Here is a 13,618-nt window from a genome sequence, read left to right as displayed (position 1 = left end):
TTGTTAAATGTGTGAGGTTAAATATGCGTTTCAGTGACACGGTGCTAACAAGTTTGGGAGAGGCACACATGCCCTGCTGCCTTTCAGGCCCACCATAAAGCTAACTGGAAAACCAACAGGGCTTTTTACATTGTTAATGCTAAGCAGAAGTACTTCAGCACTGCTTCTAGTAACAGAACTACATATCTGGGAAATGGTTTATTTACTCTCCAGCTAGGAGTTAGACGATAAGAGGCATCTCCCTCTAATATTTGCGAATTTAACTTAATGTTTGACGCTACAGCTGAAGTGACTCTGACACCTTAAGCTGAGCTTTTCTGCTTCCTCTTTCAGTCTCTGTGCCAAGCGAAGCTAACTTCACATGTTCGCACAATATGAAGATGGCCTTGTGATGTAAATTGAATGTTAGCTAGCTGACGTGTGCTTTTAATCAAAGAAAATCTCCCCGGCATTAATGTTTGTCTGGAATTTTCCGGTTTGGACTGCCGGCGCTCACGGTCTCATATTACGCTGAAACAGGTGGAGAAAAACTTCCGGCTGAGCAAAACCCAATGTTTGTCTTTACTGCAGACTTTCTGCCGCTTCGTGTGGTGTAGAAATCCAAACAGGCACTCCCCGTATCACTCCAGCATCTGAAAAGCCATCTTCTGAGACATGGGCGAGGATGTCTGATACGACCACATCACAGGAAAGCCTTTGAGTTACGTGCCAGCTATGATGTGATACTTCATATTTTGGGCAGTATGAGAAAACTGCTGAATAAGTCTCTCAGTATAAGGCATAATCCAGGAGCCATACCAGATCCAAAAATAGTCTGTGGTGAGTAACAACGATTGCTCACCAGACCGCGCCGTGCTATATGTGCACTGCGACTCTTCATTTGGTCTTTTTTGGCAGGAACAGAACAAAAGAAGAGTTTCCTCAACTGAGGTTCAAAGCCTTAAAGAGGAGGTTGGAGGTCAGACCACACAGAAAACCTCATGTCCAGAAAAGACATCCACCACTTCGCCGCTTGGACAGAAAGACTCGATTGGACTCGTGTCACAGACCGGAAGCTTCTGAATGATGGTAGGGTCCGTTCACCTGTTATAGATGAGAATAAAACAAACACCTGGGTTAGCACAGATCACTTGAGCCAAAGCTGGTAACACTAAAGTGATTACTGCCAACACAAAGAGAATCTGACTTATACTACGGTGGCCCTGAGACATCAAATGCACTGCAACAAAGAAATAAACAAACCCTTACAAAACACAACAGAAGTGTTTTTGGGGAGACAATAATGTGATGGAGCAGCTGCAGAAGGGACATGCTAACAGTAAGTAAATTATTCATGAATCACAACCCACCCTCGCTTTCATTCAGGTCTATTGTGCTGACCTGAGAGCATATTTCTCCTGTTTTGGCTTCCCTTCATTGGCTTCCTGTTAAATCCAGAATTGAATTCAAAATCCTGCTCCTCACATACAAGGTCTTAAATAATCAGGCCCCATCTTATCTTAATGACCTTGTAGTACCATATCACCCTATTAGAGCACTTCGCTCCCGCTCTGCAGGCCTACTTGTTGTTCCTAGAGTATTTAAAAGTAGAATGGGAGGGAGAGCCTTCAGTTTTCAGGCCCCTCTTCTGTGGAACCAGCTTCCAGTTTGGATTCAGGAGACAGACACTATCTCTACTTTTAAGATTAGGCTTAAAACCTTCCTTTTTGCTAAAGCATATAGTTAGGGCTGGACCAGGTGACCCTGAATCCTCCCTTAGTTATGCTGCAATAGATGTAGGCTGCCGGGGGATTCCCATGATGCATTGAGTTTTTCCTTTCCAGTCACCTTTCTCACTCACTATGTATTAACTGACCTCTCTGTATTGAATCGTATCTGTTATTAATCTCTGTCTCTCTTCCACAGCATGTCTTTATCCTGTCTTCCTTCTCTCACCCCAACCGGTCGCAGCAGATGGCCGCCCCTCCCTGAGCCTGGTTCTGCCGGAGGTTTCTTCCTGTTAAAAGGGAGTTTTTCCTTCCCACTGTCGCCAAAGTGCTTGCTCATAGGGGGTCATATGATTGTTGGGCTTTTCTCTGTATCTATGAAGCGCCTTGAGGCGACATTTGTTGTGATTTGGCGCTATATAAATAAAATTGAATTGAATTGAATTGAAATTTTCTTGATATAGCAAAGTGTCAGGAAGCTGTATTCCTCGTATCAGGAGGGGCAGGCTGTCCTATTAGCTGCTGCACGTGTTTTAATAATGCAGAGAAAAATTTGTGGGCAGTAATCTGACTACACCTGTCAGTCTTTCACAACTTCAAAGTGTTCTACTGTCAGAAGAGACAACAGCAGTGTTGGGTGTGGCGTGACTGCTTTGTTCTGCTGGTAGAATAATTACACTGATAAGCTAAAGATTATGTCAACACACTAACATTAAGAAAGATTCAAGTTTTAGTTAAGCAAAAGATCTTCTTACTGAATATACAAGCACAAAAACATGAGTGTGAATCAAGGTGTGGGTGTGCAGCCGAGTTAAGTAAAGGCTACTGGTTTTTCAGAATGTGTCTGCTTTGAAATTTTATATTCGGGCTCCATGTATGACAGAGAAATAGCTGATTGGCTACTGTTTTTAAGTTTTTTATTTTTAATTTTTTACATTTATGTGTTATTATTAAATGCTGAGCTTGTAAACTTTTCACAAAAACGCATATAAAGAGAAGATTTAATTAGAAACATCATATAAAAAGGACAGCATGGATATTGAACGTTAATGATGATTAAACAAATAATACATTTATTTAGAGTCTAGAATGTCAGACCAGGTCAAGATGTTGTGTCTATGTGCGGTGTTGTAACACGGAGAAACATCTGTTTCATCAATTGACCAGAATATTACGCCATGTAGACGTGTTGGTTCATCCCTCGGCTACATGTCGACAGCATGTTGAGAAAGAAAATTAAAAGTGGTTTTGAGGCACATTTTGATCCACTTTAAAAACAAACAAACAAAAAAAACATGCAGCTTTAGATTTAGGTAGCTCAAGTCCAAGCTCAGAGTAGAGGTCAACAGATATTCATGTGCAAAAGAAGGTTTTTGTAGTTCTGTGAAAAACCTTTACTGCTTCCATAGGAAGTAAGAGGGTAAGCAGCAGCCAGATGGTGCTAATCAGACGCTTTTGATGAGTTGATTTGCAGTAACTGTGAGCACTTTGTAAATGAAGACATTCTGGCAGTTTGCTGTTCAGTTGTGCATCTCAGGAATGAACATCGCAGCATTCGGTCTAAAGTCAAACTGTGCAATGCTCAGAGAAATAACAAAGAGAGCTGCATCTCAGGCTCTATAATGTAAAAGTTGATGATGGTACAGTTAGAAAAAGACTAAACTACTATAGCTTGTTTGGGGAGATGCTGGGAGCCTCTTCTCTGTAAAAAGTCCACAGCAGCACAGCTTACATTTGCAAAGCTGCATGTAAACAGAGCCAAAAACCTCTAGAACAGATGAGACTCAAGTGGAGATGTTTGGCCATAATGGACAGCTAAACATTGGACGAAAACCAAAACCTCTCATACCAACTGTCAAGGATGGTTGTAGACAGGTATCGATTTGGATGATGATTTGGCCCTCAGGTCCTGAGCACCTTACAGTCACTGAGTGGATGATGGACTCCTCTGTATACAGAAATATGATAGAGGCCATCTGTCTGACAGCTACAGCGTGGCTGAAAACGGATCATACAACAGGACAACGATCCCAAGCATATAAAATGAGCACATATCCACATCTGAGCCATTTTTACCAAAGTAGCTGTCTAAGAACTAACAGCATCTCATGACAACAAGAGCCCAAGAAACCAATTTTAAGCATAAAAAGGCCAAAAATTAATGAAGTTAGATTATGTTTACTCAGAAGGATTTTAGCTGTAGACCAGTGGGGAAAAGCCCCACAAAGCCCACAAATTTCCACATAGATTGTCAAAAAAAGTAATAAAAATTTTTGAGAAAAAACTCCTTTTGGATGTGAAAATACACCATTTAAACTTGTAATCAAACAAGTTCTGTGCAAGAAGAATATTTACATAATTACATTTACACAATAGCTCATCTATTGTAGGCAGTGTGCCTTGAAAAGGCTTATTAGAGCATTAAAAAGAAATAATAGATTCAACTTTAATCAAACTCTGACAAGCAAAGCTAAAATAAATGTGGCCAAATGTGAGAAATATGAAAACAGCCAACGGTACTAAAGACAAGTCGATCCGAGGCCATTTTGAGAGGCAATGGTGAAATGCCAGTAGGCTGAACGGTGCTATGAAATGAAATAAGTACTCTACCAACAAAGAATTAGGCAAGTTTCACTTTTTTGTTTTCTAATAAAGTAAAATGGACGGCTGGTGAGTGGTTACATGAGCGATACCATCTCAATTTCCCTAAGCTCAGTGGTAACTGTAGCCAACTTTCTTTCACACGTCATATCATCCTTACCATTCTGGTGTAGGCTCTGGAACACGGCGCACTTTAACCCCCATTTCGCCCCTTAGAAGCTTCAAACCTGCAATACGGGGTTTATTTGACTGCTACGAAAAAAAACTGTGGCATCATCTTATGAGTTTAAGGTCACAACCTCTGTAGTTAGTAACAGCGCAAATAGAGTTTTGGTGAAAGCCCTGGTTCCTACTTTTAGGTGTAAACGAATGACAATTCTGAAGTCATCTCTCACACTGCATGTACAACAAACTGTTATACAGAGTCTGCTGTGAGAGGTAACGACTGTTCAAACTGGCCGAGGTTTCCAAAGAGATTTAGTTTAAGAAGGTACCTCCTGGTTAGGTTCAATTTCAGCAAACAAAGAGAGCAATTACTTCCTGGACTCCATCAGGACAAGTGTTTCTGGGTAGGTGTCAATATAAACAATGTTGCCCAGGTTGTTGGCTGTGCTGAAAGTGGAAAATACATTGTTGTTCCAAAAAAAATGATTCTGTGTCTTGATGCATCAGGACACTGTTGGAGTTAAATTCCCTGCAAAACCCTGAATCTGAAACAATGATACTTTATTGTACAGGTAACCTCATGTACAAGTGCATTTTCTGATCTACCAGTAATTATTACAGCTCTGTGACCTCGTGTTTTTATTCATAACCACCCCGAGTAACAAAATATGAAAACAAGCTTGTTACTGCTGCAATCCAACATCAATAAGTGGATATCCACAGTGGTTTACAAACATATCAGCTATTCAAAAAACACAAAGAAAAAGTGAATTATTCCAAAGAATCGGATGATGCAAGAACGTTTTTTAAGTTCAAACTGCATCAAACTAACAAACTAGACGTTGTTTTTGATTCTAACTATGCTTCCTCAGGGTTTGACATTTCCTCGGTACTCAAAATAGGGGCAATGCTGACGTTCTACTCTGACAGTCTGTTTTAGCTGATGCCACTAAAGACCATCCAGCAACTCAGTGAATGCCAAAAGGAAACACGCTGAAACATGTGCCATTAATCTGTCATGTTTCCCCATATTTTAGCTCCGAGTATAAACAGACATCCACAGTTAATAATAAAAATATTATTAATAACACTTTTTATTGATTATAAGGTAAACAAATAAAAAACTATAAAAGCGAATCAAGGTAAACATCGACAAGACCAAGTCATAATGAAGGGTATGCGGTTCTGAATAGATGGGTTTTAAGACGCGATTTGAAAGTAGAGAGAGAGATTGTAGACCTGAAGCAGGATCTGAAATGACACAGTGGAGTTAATAACAGGTGATATACGTTCATTAGATCCAATTCTGGATACAATACAAGCAGCTGGATTTTGAACTAACTGCAGTTTATGAAGAGATTTATGAGGTAGACCACAGAGAACTGCAGTAATCTAAACAAGATGTGACAAGAGCACTGACAAGTACGGCGGTGCTGTTTGGAGTAAGTGAAGGACGAAGGCGGGTAACGTTACCAAGATGAAAATAAGAAGAGCGACTGACATTATTTATGTGTCGTGAAGGAAAGAGTACTCTCGAGGATGACACCAACACTCTTAACCTGAGGGGAAGGTGTGACGACAGAGTTATCAGTGGATAATCAACTTAACTTTTCTTAAAACGATAAAAATCTTGATTAATCAAAGTTATTGATAATTATTTTGTTCATTTAGTAATCAGAAAGCATCCTGGGCATTTTAATTGAGCTTGTAGTCAACGGTTTAACAGGTGAAATTAAACTCGGGGAGAAAACAGATGAAAATAAAAGACAAAGAACAACAGAGAAATCATTTCCACCGTCTCTGGTTTAGAGGAGAATAGAAAAGGTCTAGAGATTTGTCTCGTCTGTTGTTCCCTCAAATACAGGTCCTTCTCAAATAATTTGCATATTGTGATAAAGTTCATTATTTTCTGTAATGTACTGATAAACATTAGACTTTCATTAATTATAGATTCATTACACACAACTGAAGTAGTTTAAGTCTTTCATTGTTTTAATATTGATGATTTTGGCATACAGCTCATGAAAACCCAAAATTCCTATCTCAAAAAATGTACATATCATGAAAAGGTTCTCTAAACGAGCTATTAACCTAATCATCTGAATCAACGAATTAACTCTAAACACCAGCAAAAGATTCCCGAGGCTTTTAAAAACTCCCAGCCTGGTTCATTACTCAAAACCGCAATCATGGGTAAGACTGCCGACCTGACTGCTGTCCAGAAGGCCATCATTGACACCCTCAAGCAAGAGGGTAAGACACAGAAAGAAATTTCTGAATGAATAGGCTGTTCTCAGAGTGCTGTATCAAGGCACCTCAGTGGGAAGTCTATGGGAAGGAAAAAGTGTGGCAGAAAACGCTGCACAACGAGAAGAGGTGACCGGACCCTGAGGAAGATTGTGGAGAAGGACCGATTCCAGACCTTGGGGGACCTGCGGAAGCAGTGGACTGAGTCTGGAGTAGAAACATCCAGAGCCACCGTGTACAGGCGTGTGCAGGAAATGGGCTACAGGTGCCGCATTCCCCAGGTCAAGCCACTTTTGAACCAGAAGCGCCTGACCTTGGCTACAGAGAAGCAGCACTGGACTGTTGCTCAGTGGTCCAAAGTACTTTTTTCAGATGAAAGCAACTTTTGCATGTCATTCGGAAATCAAGGTGCCAGAGTCTGGAGGAAGACTGGGGAGAAGGAAATGCCAAAAGCCTGAAGTCCAGTGTCAAGTACCCACAGTCAGTGATGGTCTGGGTGCCATGTCAGCTGCTGGTGTTGGTCCACTGTGTTTTATCAAGTGCAGGGTCAATGCAGCTATCAGTAGAGTTTGGAGCACTTCATGCTTCCATCTGCTGAAAAGCTTTATGGAGATGAAGATTTCACTTTTCAGCACGACCTGGCACCTGCTCACAGAGCCAAAACCACTGGTAAATGGTTTACTGACCATGGTATTACTGGGCTCAATTGGCCTGCCAACTCTCCTGACCTGAACCCCATAGAGAATCTGTGGGATATTGTGAAGAGAAAGTTGAGAGACGCAAGACCCAACACTCTGGATGAGCTTAAGGCCGCTCTCGAAGCATCCTGGGCCTCCATAACACCACCAATCTGCCACAGGCTGATTGCCTCCATGCCACGCCGCATTGAAGCAGTCTGCAAAAGGATTCCCGACCAAGTATTGAGTGCATAACTGAACATAATTATTTGAAGGTTGACTTTTTTTGAATTAAAAACACTTTTCTTTTATTGGTCAGATAAAATATGCTAATTTTTTGAGATAGGAATTTGGGGTTTTTATGAGCTGTATGCCAAAATCATCAATATTAAAACAATAAAAGGCTTGAACTACTTCAGTTGTGTGTAATGAATCTAAAATATATGAAAGTCTAATGTTTATCAGTACATATGGTGTTTTCTACTAAAACACCATCAGCCAGAGAGCTGACGTGAGGCTAAACGGGGTTACGGTCCGTCCTTCGGCATCTGAAAATGCAAAACCGATGCTTACAGGGAGGTGGAGACACACAAACTCTAATTTATCAAAGGAAGTCAGTTACTGGCTCCAAACATCAGCGCTCCAAATGTAGTGACATATTTTCCAAGTTAAAATATATTAACTGGGATAATCTGCTGCAACTTCCAGATGTTTCTGACGCATCAAATAATTATTTTGGCAGGTCACTTGTAACTTTAAACCACACGCTTCAGCACCTGAGCTATATTTTAGTCATCTAGAGAAAGTGGGACCGACTTTCTGGTGTCTATATTAGAATTTCTCGCCAGTACTTCAAATGAACCCTAACTCTTATAGAGGAAGGCGGAGGGGTTACCACAGCTGCACCCAACTGACATACTGTGCCTGTCACAGTAAAGTCAGAAAGCTAAAAAAAAAAGAACACCTGGCCCAAATTAGATGGTTTACAAAGTACTTTAGTAATGGTCAGACTATAACCACGTATGGCTTTAACTATAAAATGTTAAAAAGTTTTTAAAGTGGCAAAAGCTGAACCACTTTCCAGTATTAAAACACTCTGTTCTAATATCATATTAGGTAGGCAGGTAGTAAAAATAAGAATAATTAGGGAAAATAATAACTGAATGTTACTTCTGAACCTCTGCAAATTGTTGAGCTCCCACCGCTGAGTGAATCAGCCTACAACAGGGGTCTGCAACCTTTTACACCCAAAGAGCCATTTGGACCTGGTTTCCACGCAAATGAAAACACTGGGAGCCGCAAATACTTTTTGACATCTAAAATGAAGATAACACTGTATATATTGTTTTTTACCTTTATGCTTTGTGTGAACAACTAAGGTGTGTTGTTTATGAAATCCATGAAGTGCTACAGAGAAAATTACATTTTATTTATGTAATCAACACATTTTGAACTCTTAAAGAAATATAACAAAAGGAAAGACACCAACCTGAACTAAAATGATCCATGTAGAAAACAAAAACTGTTGTCAGCCACCACCCTTATATCGCCTTTGGGCTGTTGGAGCCTTGACCTGACTTTTAAAAAATAATTGGTAAAAAAAGCACTATGCTGCTGAAAAATTAAAAATAGATATTTGCAAAATTCTGCCTAAATATGTATTTTACCAGGTTAATGCGTGCGGTGGGGCGTGGTCTGCAGCGCTGCTGCAGGGGAGGCGGACGCACCTGAGCCACACCCGCAATCACGCCTCGCTGCCTTTACGTCTGTGCTATCTGTGCTGTTGTGTTGTTGGTGGTGTGTGTCGGGCTGTGAGGTGAAAAGCTATAGCCGGCTGTATGCGTACAGCAAACGTGTGTGAAAAGTGGTCAATAAAGAGATGCTGAAAAGCGTGTTCATGCAAACATCGCCGGTCTGCCGTGATATGTTTACAATAAGACTTATTTTCCCGAACCTCTGCACACAGCGTCTGCTAATCGGGGCTGTACGAAGTCAGTTTACGCAGGACTGTAAGCTGTCATCTGTCAGGCGTGAGCGGTGTTTGTCTTTAACATAGTTCATGGTGGAGAATAGCTGCTGACATAATGTGGATCCGAAGATCCATAATTGGCCTACCTGGGGTCGAAAGTCTCGATAAATGCACGGCGTTTCGGCGGGTACACCGGCTTCGGCGAGTGTGACTCGCGGAAGAATTTTGAGCGATGAAAAAATAATAGAATATAATTTTATTTTTATATTTCAATATCACAATAATCTTCCAATTTAGAACTATAAGTTAAAAAAAGAACTAAACACAAATAAAATACACTTCAGCTAAATACTAATTTATTTTCCCAAACCACGCGGAGCCGCAGTATAAGGACTAAAGAGCCGCATGCGGCTCTGGAGCCGCAGGTTGCCGACCCCTGGCCTACAACATTATCTGACGTGCTTTCATTTCCTGTCTATTTAATGGTTGACCGTCCGTGCAGTTAGCCACAACAAGGTAGCAGGATGCTGGTTTATTGTAGATGTAAGGTCAGCAATTTCTAGTGCTGTTACTGAATATGCAAGATTTGATTACACAGATTCAATTTAGGGAAAGACACTCAAGTTGATATTAGATTTGAAAAAAACAAAACAAACCCCAGCATTACTCAGTGGCTGATTTACACCATTCATTTCTACTAGGTTAATGTAGCTCTATCCATCTGCAATAACACACTGTGTGGCAAATGCAGAACACCTGCTGTTTTAAACTTCAGATGCATTGCTGCTGGTGAAGGAGAGCTAATTAGATGAGTAATAATTGGATGGACATCAGCTTGATTATGTTAAAATAAATAGTTCCAACCTGTGTGGGGTTTTTGGAACAAACGTTTGGGCCAGTTTTGAGAGCTTTATCAAATCCTTTATGTATTTTAGCAGTTACCTTTGCAAAATGATTCAAATCACTTTGAAAAATATCCGTGGATCATGTGCAAACAACATAAGACTGAGTTATGGATCTCTCCGTTATTGTGTTCTTACTCGTGCATCGTACTCCAAGACAAATGGAGGGATATCGAGCTGCTCAGGCTTGATGCAGGTGAAGAGCTGTTGCAGATTGTCGAGGTAGCGGACCTTTTCCTTCATGCCAGATACACTGAAAGTGGTGAAGAACCATGTTGAAACCTTGATTGAGACAAGTGAAGAAAGAGAATGGATGTGTGTAAAGAACCGTTCATCAGTCTTTGAAAACATCCAAGCTTGATTTTGCATTGCCAGGACACCAGTCATGCAATAATCAAAGAATAACTGAACACAACTTTGTAAAAAAAAAGAAAACTGAGCAAGACTGAACTATCAAGAAACCAGATAAAACAAAAGTTATTTAATGAGGTGTGGTAGGAATGTAAGGACTTCGATTAATAACAAAAGCAAAAAGCTCCTGGTTGTCTGCCTTTTACAGATGTGTGGTTCTGTTAACTTCATCAGGCAGTGACCTCGAGCTTGCACTTTAGTGGTTTGCAGCCGAGTGTTAAGCAGCTGGGATGAAAACTAGCACAAATCTCCAAATCTGAGGCCATGTTTTTTTTGACGGCAAAACGGTGGAGTCCCAACTTTGTGTCAGGATGAGTTGCCGATCCAAGTGGAGGAGTTGAAGTATCTCATAGTGTTGTTTGTGAACGAGGGGTGAGGGGAGCAGGAGACTGACAGGCAGACGTATGATGTGTTGCTGTGTTGTAGTGAAGAAAGAGCTGAGCATGAAAGCAACGCTATCAATCTACAGGTCAGTCTACATTCTTACTATCACCTGTGGCCACGAGCCCTGGCTAGTGAACAAAAGAATGAGACAAGCAGTGGAAATAAGTTTCCACTGAAGGGTGTAAGGCACAGCATTTTAATCTTAAATGTATAAATATGGCTTTTTTATGTCTTGTGCTCACTCTTTTTCTTACAAAAAAAAGGATAAAAACTTGATCAAAATCATCTGAAATACAATAAACTACACAGACAAGGTTTGTTTTCATACATTTATACATTATGAACTGAAATATAAATATCTGATACTTAGTAAAAATGTTTTACACAGGCCTGTATATTAAATAAGCTTTGCAGGAACTGTAAATAAAACCATCCCTTACCTTGGAGCGAAATGTTGGATGTACAAAGTAGAAAGCCATCAAATTTTTTTTATACCTGCAAGAAATAAAGCAGAACATTAGTGGAATAATACTTCTCGGCAACCCTATGACTCATTATTCTGGAAATCAAACATAAAATTAAAAAACCTGTATTAGGAAATGATTGATGTTCTGAAAGAGGAGACGCAATGTTTCTGTGGCCGTTTCCAAAGCCACACATTTGCTGTCCCACAAAAACACCACTTTACAATCAGCTCCATCCTGTACATTAGCATGGACACATTTACCACATAGAAGTGCCAAATGTTTTTCCAATGCTTGGTTATTTATTTGATTGAATAGACAGGTAATTAGACAATTAATGGACAGTGTCAGCTACAGCAGCTGTCATATTACAATGCTGCTTTGATCAGACAACTTTAGCCATAAAACTGTGCCAAACTGTCTACAGAAGGAAGCTAATTTTAGACACTTGTCTCCATCTACTCGTATCTGAAGCTCAGTCAAAGCAGCCAAAACCACAGATGGCTCACCAGACTGTCAGTCTCACGCAACCAAGTCTCCCTGATGGAAGAGGGGTCCATGAGGCATCTACATTTGGGAGGAACTCGATTTCAATCGCCATTATTTAACTACAGACCATGCTCCAATGAAGCAACAGAGCCACATCACTGGCAAAAACATGACATGTAAACTTGAGGTTACCAAACCGGTATAAGCCTGTTATGTCTGCCATTCCTAAGTTGCTGGAGTCAACTTCCACATCTCTGTTTTCAAGACAGAAGCAAACAAACAGACTGTGAGACTAACAAACAAATCAGGGGTATATCCCAGAGTAAGAGAGCGCCAACTAAAACTGTGGGTCAGTTACTAGAGCAGGGCGATATGACCAAAAATATTTATCACGATATACATTTGAAAATTTGCGAAAACGATATAACTGACGATATAATTGACACTAGACAAAATACTTTACAACTCCACAACTTTATTAGTGCAAAAAAAAAAAACCCATCAATGTATTTTCACTTAAACAAGCAGCTGTTTTTTTTTTATGTGCATTAAAGTTATATAAAAACGTAACAGTGCAAATTCCTTGCAGACAGTTTAACCAAAATGCATTTCCAGTGGAAATTGGGCAACATATCCTCAGCATAACCAAGTATAATATCCACAAAACTTAAAAAGAGGTTATACACACACAATTGACTATGTGCATGTTAGCATATGCTACTTCCGGTGCGGAAACTCCTGTGGGGAGCTCTGTTTCCGGTGTCCTATTCGCGCCCTGTTTACGGTCCAAAACAAGTTAAGCAAATGAATGAATCAAGCGGCGATTTACATTTCTATAGATGTCTCGGGCATTTACCCAATATATCTGTAAATGATGTTCATCGACTTGTTGATATTTTTCCCCGCGCCTCAGAGCAAAAGAGAAAATGGATTCAAATGTTATATTTCTCAGCTGTCCCTCGTTTATCGCAGGTGTTATGTTCTAAAAATAACCAGTGATAGGTGAAATCAAGTAGCCAATTGTATTTTTTGACGGTGCAAAACGTTTCGTGGACATCGTGGACATACAGCACTGCACTTCAGAGTCACACTGCTAGCATCGATGCAGCGATTCTGTACTGTACAGGAGAGACGTCACGGAGGAGATCGTCTGCAGCGATCAGGACGCAGGACACAATGTGATGTAAAAAACATGCAAACTTGCACTAAAAATCTGCGAAACAGCGAGGTGAAAGGTGAACCGCGTTATAGCGAGGGACCGCTGTAATTTTGAAGATAAGTCACAACATACCCTTCGTACATACTAATGTATAGAAACCCTTACCAGCAATCATTCATTTTTTGTGTGGCTTTTTTTCACGGTTTGTTAACATGCTGTGTAGGTGTGTACTTGACTAGCTGATATCGACATAACGGGGAACATCTGGTTTGACTAATGTTCACCTGTAGTTTGAATGCTGAACATTTGCCTGTTTAAATCATGAGACCAGTCACTGTACAGAGATGTGCTTCTGAATGTGGACGATGTGTCTTCTGCATGGGGTGATGCAGTTCTGCTTGTGTTGAGTGATGTAAACAACTGAGCGATCTAAACTCTTTAAAC

At 40.4% G+C, this 13,618-nt stretch overlaps 1 protein-coding gene across 3 annotated transcripts in view; it reads right to left on the bottom strand.

The window, feature by feature from the left end:
• Positions 1–218: 218 nt before the first annotated feature.
• gdap2 (ganglioside induced differentiation associated protein 2) overlaps positions 219–13,618 on the bottom strand; it is a 36,289-nt gene continuing 22,889 nt past the window's right edge. For all 3 annotated transcript variants that reach the window (XM_085135754.1, XM_085135756.1, XM_085135755.1), the window contains exons 12-14: positions 11,503–11,557; positions 10,406–10,549; positions 219–1,083 (exon numbers count right to left, since the gene is read on the bottom strand). In XM_085135754.1, coding sequence (XP_084991880.1) covers positions 1,042–1,083; positions 10,406–10,549; positions 11,503–11,557 — 241 coding nt within the window. In that variant the 3' untranslated portion in view covers positions 219–1,041. The remainder of the gene's footprint in view (positions 1,084–10,405; positions 10,550–11,502; positions 11,558–13,618) is intronic.

The sequence above is a fragment of the Neolamprologus multifasciatus genome, chromosome 16 (genome assembly GCF_963576455.1).
Source record: "Neolamprologus multifasciatus chromosome 16, fNeoMul1.2, whole genome shotgun sequence".
In the NCBI taxonomy this organism is placed as follows: domain Eukaryota; kingdom Metazoa; phylum Chordata; class Actinopteri; order Cichliformes; family Cichlidae; genus Neolamprologus; species Neolamprologus multifasciatus.
Note: the sequence above shows the minus strand (reverse complement) of the source record. Positions and strands in the feature narration are given on the sequence as shown.